The following is a 6,589-nucleotide window of genomic DNA, read 5'->3' as shown; positions in this document are numbered from 1 at the left end:
AAATGGCTCTTTTGATTTAAAAGGTTGCAGACCTCTCGTGTAGTCCTTTACCCATAATTTATGAGCGGTTCAGACAGGACAAATTAACGGTACGCGTTTATCACCGCCCTTAAACTTTATTATCCAATCACTGTCAGGCTTTAGAAAACTGACACAATTACCAACCAATCAGCGGGCTCAATGCAGAGTATGGGTGGGAACTCGTAACTTCAGGGAAGTGAACTGTAAAACTCCAGGAAGGCGCAACAACAGGGCAGTTGTGTTAAAGCTTCTTGATAAGAATTATCACACTGTAGTCATGTCCTGGGCGGACTACCAAGGCTAGCACTTTTATTGTTATTTAACCGTTTTTTTTAACTAAACCCGAGTTATTTAAGGGGGTTAAAGGGTAATTTGACGTTAAAGTGAGCTTCCTTGAACGCTGGTTAAGCAAGCCGAGGACGCCGAAGGTGGAAAACATCGTCAAGGAAAGGTTGACATCACAACCATCGTTAACAGGGCAGCTCGGATCAACTTTTCTGGTTACTCTTTACGGACTTGGACGATGTCTCTGCTCGACCAGAGCCAGCAGTCGTTCCCGACGAGTGCCCTGGTCACGGTGCATCAGGCTCGGAACCTGCGGGTCAAGGGCAAGAATGGCACCAACGACGCCTACGCCATCATCCAGGTGGCCAAAGACAAGTTTTCTACGTGCGTGGCCGAGAAAAGCGTGGCCCCGGTGTGGAAGGAGGAGGCTTCGTTCGACCTGCCGCTCTTCCACCCGGGGAACGCCGAGCGGTGCACGCTGTACGTCATCGTCATGCACCGGGCCCAGGTGGGCCTGGACAAGTTCCTGGGCCAGGCTGTGGTGAACCTGGTGGAGCTGTACGACAACAAGTCCCGCAAGAAAACCGAGTAAGTCACTCCAGCTGCACTGCTTCTTGTCCTGATCACTATTTGTAAGTAACGAGAAGGAAAACAGTGCAGCATCACCTACACATACCCAAGATTTTCCACTTGTTTTCTGTATTTCTGCTTAAAACAACAGTTCTTATAAAATGACGTCATCCAGAATGGCTACTGTCCTGAATAACTGGCTCCCTGTCAAATCCAGAATTGAATTCAAAATCTTACTTCTAACCTACAAAGCCCTCAACAACCTAGCTCCATCTTATATTACAGCTCTATTGTTCCATATTTTCCTAACAGAGCACTTCGCTCTCAGACTGCAGGTTTACTTGTGGTTCCCAGAGTTTGCAAAAGCAGAATAGGAGGCAGATCTTTCAGTTTTCAGGCTCCTCTCTTGTGGAAACAACTTCTAGTTTCTGTCTGTAAGGTTGACACATTGTCCAGTTTTAAGACTGGACTTAAGACTTTCCTTTTTGATAAATCCTATAGTTAGGGTTGGCTTGTTATGTTGTCATAGGCTTAAACTACTAGAGGACAAATTGACCTAATTTCCTTAAATGAATTGTTAAAATTGAATAGTTTTCATTTGATACTATTTCTATCTTATCTTATGATTCTCGGCCTGCCATTGTGTATCTGTTCCTCTCAAACTCAGCCAGTCGAAGCCTCTTATCCTGAGTCTGGTTCTGCTAAAGGTTTCTTCCTCATGAGGGAGTTTTTCCTTTCCACTGTCGCCTTCATGCTCAAGATGAGAGTCCGTGATGGAGTTAAACTCAAAGCAGTCTGCTCCTCAGATAAATAATGTTAACTTACTTTTATATGAATGTTTGTTTCTGTTCAGTGTCCTCAGACGACTTCTGTTGCGACTTGGCGCTATAGAAATAAACTGAACTGAATAGATTTTGGTGCAACTTTTAACTTTCTTTCAATGACATCACCTTTTTTGTGTCGTTTTCAGACATCTATCTTAATAACCTGTCAGTGCATTGATCTGAGTTATCCTTTAAAATAAACAAGTTATCCTTGTTATTTACAGCACCATTACTGCAATAAAAAGCAAGAACTGGCTTCTTATTTTTTAGAAGCATTCTATTGTGCGAGGTAAACAATGCCACTGACAAAAGGTGCTTCAAGTTAAAGTTCAGCACATTCATAAATCACAAACGTCAAAGCTGTTTTTGCTTTCAGTGTAGTTTGTACAAATGAACAGTACTGAAATCTTTAAAATATAATTTTAGAGGAACATAGTGGCGTTAGAGTAGGAGCCATATTTTACGTCGGCACAGAAAATCATTTTAACTGAGTTTTCTAAAAGTTGCTTTTGTTGCTGAGGATTTCTGAATGTTTCAAAGCTGGTTAATATAATTTTTTGACATAAATGAGGCATAGAGAGTTTTATCACATCATCATTTATTCTACTTTGGTTTAAAACTGTGGCTCAGAACAGAAAATGTCTTATCTGTTGCCTCAAACTGTGTCTACCTTTCATATTTTTGGACATAAACTGCTAAATGAATAATAACATGTCACCCTTTTTCGTTTTAGTGGAACTTCTCACACCTTCTTCCTCGTACTGTTTTGTGGTTGTTCTGAAAACAGTAATTGTCTGTTCTCATTGCACCGGCCCAAACGTTTGTCTGACACTCCTACATCACTAACTGGTCTGAAGCCAGCGTTCCCACCGGCAGCTTGATGACGGAGGCCTAACCTGGAAATGTTCCTTTCACTGTGCTGTGGATAATCCCACACATTCCTCGGGGTTATTAAACTGTTCACACCCAGATTGGTTTCTCATAAATCAGAATATTTGTGGTTTGACGCAGCAGAAGAACCAAAATAAAAACATTGCTTTAGTGTTGATTTAGGTCAACACACCCTCTTTGTATTCCTAAGTGAACCTTTCATACTTAAAGAGCCAAAAACACTCAGTTTGTAACTTTAACGTTGGAAGAACTGAGTGAGCTCTCTCCGTAATCGCTCAACCCAACGCTGCCTCACTACGGTTCTGCAATTACCTCATTTGTTTGGTTATGTTGGCATCTGATCTGAACTTTTATTGAATGTTTGCTCAGGTTCTTTTTACAGCTTCATGACAAAGTTCATTTCTTGCTGTTTCCTTCCCAGTCCTGGGCTCCTTCGTTCGTCCTACCTCTGTCTCCTTTAAGAGTCTGAACGCACACAGGGTATTGGGTGCTGCTGTTCTTTCCTTGAAGTCTGTGGTGTTAGATTACTACCCTGTTTCCCTGTAGCGCTGACACGAGGTGTGACATTCAATACTTTGTTTTCCTGCTGAAAGGTATCCTTCCAGTTCTCTCTAACACATGAGGTCATATTCAGGCTGAAATCCTAGCTTTAAACTCGTACTCTATGCAGAAACAGCAATAAATAGAACATTGTCATTATCTTGGTAGCAAGAAAAAAAAACTGTTCCTTTAGTTATTTAATTAAAATTTTCAGTTTTCTAAGAAGAATCTGTTCAGATGACCTGACTTATCTTTTTTTGTGAAAAGTGTTTCTTGACTTTTTCTTTGTACACAAAAGGCCTTTTCTCTCGCAAATATTGTTCACAAGTTTGTGCAAGTCTGTGTTAGTGAGCACTTTACATTTGCCGAGATCATCCATCCATCTCACAGGTGTAGCACATCAAGATGCCGATTTAGACAGAATGGTTATTGCACAGGTGTGCCTTAGGCTGACCACAATAAAAGATCACTCTAAAATGGGCAGTTTTGTCACGCAGCACAATGCCACAGATGTTGCAAGTTTTGAGGGAGCATACAATTTGCATTGGTGTGTGCGTGTGTGTGCATGCGTGTGTGCATATATATATATACATGCACACACTTTTTTTTTCTTCTTTCGACTGCTCTCTTTGTCAGGGGTCACCACAGCGAACTAAAGTCACACTAAGACATGGCAATTATTTTTACGCCGGTGCCCTTCCTGACGCAACCACAGACCACTGAGCTACCGCAGCCCTCTGTGTGGAGCAGAGAGCTGCTATTTAAGGTGCCCGGGGGTTTACAGGCCTTGCTCAAGGGCCCAGAGTGTGGCAAATGAGGGCAGGTGTGGGTGCTTCACCAATCCCACCCACATTTTGATGTTGTCCGTACCAGGAGGGGAGTTGAACCAGCGATCCTCCAATCACAGGCCCACCGTCTCTAACCTCTGCACCACCACTCCCTCCTATATACGCGCACACACATTCAGTGTAAATAATAATCCTCCAAGTTCATGAGTAGATGTATTTGTACCAATAAAACCTAGTAAAAGAAGAATTATTATACAATTTATTTATCAATCAGATCATAGATTATAAATAAGTCTATAAATATAGCCCTTTAACATGATTATCTTTTGCACTTACCACCATATAAGAGCACTAACTGCATATGTCCCGTGTCCACGGAACTAGTTACTATAAAATAAGTGTCTGAGACATACCTCGTTATGTGTTTCTTCTTCTTTCCTTTCGCAGCTTCTTCCCTCTTGTGCTTCCTCTGACTTCATGGTACAAGTTGTTAACTTTGAGTTGTCGCCTCTCTGTAGAAACTTCCACTCTGAAGATGAGCCATTCCTGGTGAAAACTAGCTGCTAACTAATGCAACATTCACAAACAAGAAAAAACAAAAATCAAATTTTGTATTACAGCTTAGCTATAAGGGTTTCATAGATGGACTGAAGACAACAAAAATCTAATTATGGGGTTTGGATTAAACAGGAACCAGTCAAGCCTAACGTTTCCTAAATCCAGTCACAAGTAAATAAAAAAAAATAATTGTGCTTCTCTTAAACCAGTTTTTATAAGAAGCCAAAATGATATTTATACATTCACAGTACCTACTCTGTGTTATGATATATGATTCATGGTTAAAGCTCAAAAGTTTAGGTAAAAGTTGCAGTGATATAGAACAAACAATGTAAAATGTTCAATATGATTAATAAATTCAGTGTTTGGATTATTCTGCAACATGTCAGCAGGATTATACAGGATGTAATTTCCTACATGAAACTCATGTCTGTTATCTTGATGGAGCTCAATATTCAGAGTATAGCTGCACAGTTCCATGTAGTTTTTAGCTTTTTGTTTAACTTCAGTTCTTAAAGAAGCCCTTCAGTTTGACAACCCAGTTAGCTAACTAGTCATGTTGATGACATACCAGGTTTGATCATCCAGCATAAGTGATGTACACCCTTGTAATGTGATGCAAGCTTCCAAACGGGGCCATTGCTAACTCTTTATGGGTGAGTTTAGAATAAATGTTTATATATTTTTGAGGATAGGTTTTTGTATTTTGCTTTATGCAAATGTTGGCTTCATATCTGGAGAAAACACACACAGTAATATTGAACTGACAGACAGTTTGATCAGTGTTTTCACCTAGTAACCTTGATCATTGTACTGAGGTATCACAAAGGATTTTGTAGCTGCCTGCTGATATATTATGAGGTCATGAATCGGTTCCACTTCATGCAGCCAGTTATTTAGAGGGAGCGTCATGTGTCTGGACACATGACGCTCCCTATTTGTTGTCTCAACAAAGAACATTTCTATTCATGGGTTTCTTTCCTGCCATATGACGTTCAGAATATTTACCCAACGTGAGGATTTGCTTCTGCGACTTTGAATTAATCTCGTCTGTGAGATCATTTTTATTTATCAGGTGTTTGCAAGTTTAATACTGACTAAAGTTAGATGGAAATGGTCTATTTAATGTAATTGGGTGCCTGCATCCTGGTGTTTCTCACAGTCTAAACAATTTGTTAATCATTGTAAGTGAAAGACGAGAGCTGGCAGCAGCCAACAAGTGAAACTTGTAGAGCAGGCCCCGTGAGATCACGTGTCAGGGCCGTTCCTCTGTTTTAAGCAAACAAAACCAAAGTGAACACCCTGACGCCCTGTGAACACCTTCATCAATGTGTCGTGCCATTATTGTTGTCCAAGTGCTCACCGTGCTGTTATTGTTTGAAACAAAGACAACAAAGTGTTTCTGAATTAGACTGAGTATATGTTTGCACGTTCTTGGTTATGGATTGTTTGACCCTGCCCTCGCTTTAGGGTGTGAGATAAGAGCGGTCCATTTCAACTTGTTGTAATTACACCTCATTACATCATGTCCTGTACTGCTGCACCTCCCTGAATATTTGAAAGTGTTTGAGGAATGTTGGGTCACTCCCAAGCGAGCTTCCTGACTCTTCCCAGAGAAGTCTGTGTGGACGTCTGCTGCAAAAGTAAACCTCACATGAACTGCAGATGACTGGCTTGTTTACACAACACAAAGTTTTGATCAGAGATGTACATCTTCATGGTGTTAAATTATCTCTTCATAGAATAGATTCAAGAACTTTGATAAGATCAACAAAAGTTTGAGCTGTTTGAATGATTCATCCAGCAGAATTTCTTGTGAGCGACAGAGCTGTAGGACTGTAAAAGTGGAAAAAACTAAGTTAGAAATAGAAAAAGTTAGCCATGACAAGTGCTTCTTCCACCACAGTGGTGGATATTATAATAATATACTTACTTTAAAATTGTACCAATTTCCAATTCAGATTAAATTTTTCAAACTTGAGTAATTCTGCTTTCAATAGGAGAAAAAACATGATTCATATAAGTTCACTCATTTCAGTTTATTTATATACGCTGTTGTTGCTAAGTCACAACAGAAGTCGTCTCAGGTCACTGAACAGAAACATTCACATA

The 6,589-nt window shown here is 40.3% G+C and overlaps 1 protein-coding gene across 2 annotated transcripts in view; it reads left to right on the top strand.

The window, feature by feature from the left end:
* Positions 1 to 225: 225 nt before the first annotated feature.
* rab11fip1a (RAB11 family interacting protein 1 (class I) a) overlaps positions 226 to 6,589 on the top strand; it is a 20,729-nt gene continuing 14,365 nt past the window's right edge. For both annotated transcript variants that reach the window (XM_037680528.1, XM_037680529.1), the window contains exon 1: positions 226 to 894. In XM_037680528.1, the coding sequence (XP_037536456.1) occupies positions 545 to 894 (350 nt within the window). In that variant the 5' untranslated portion in view covers positions 226 to 544. The remainder of the gene's footprint in view (positions 895 to 6,589) is intronic.

The sequence above is a fragment of the Nematolebias whitei genome, chromosome 8 (genome assembly GCF_014905685.2).
Source record: "Nematolebias whitei isolate Nwh7 chromosome 8, NemWhi1, whole genome shotgun sequence".
Classification (NCBI taxonomy): Eukaryota; Metazoa; Chordata; class Actinopteri; order Cyprinodontiformes; family Rivulidae; genus Nematolebias; species Nematolebias whitei.
Note: the sequence above shows the minus strand (reverse complement) of the source record. Positions and strands in the feature narration are given on the sequence as shown.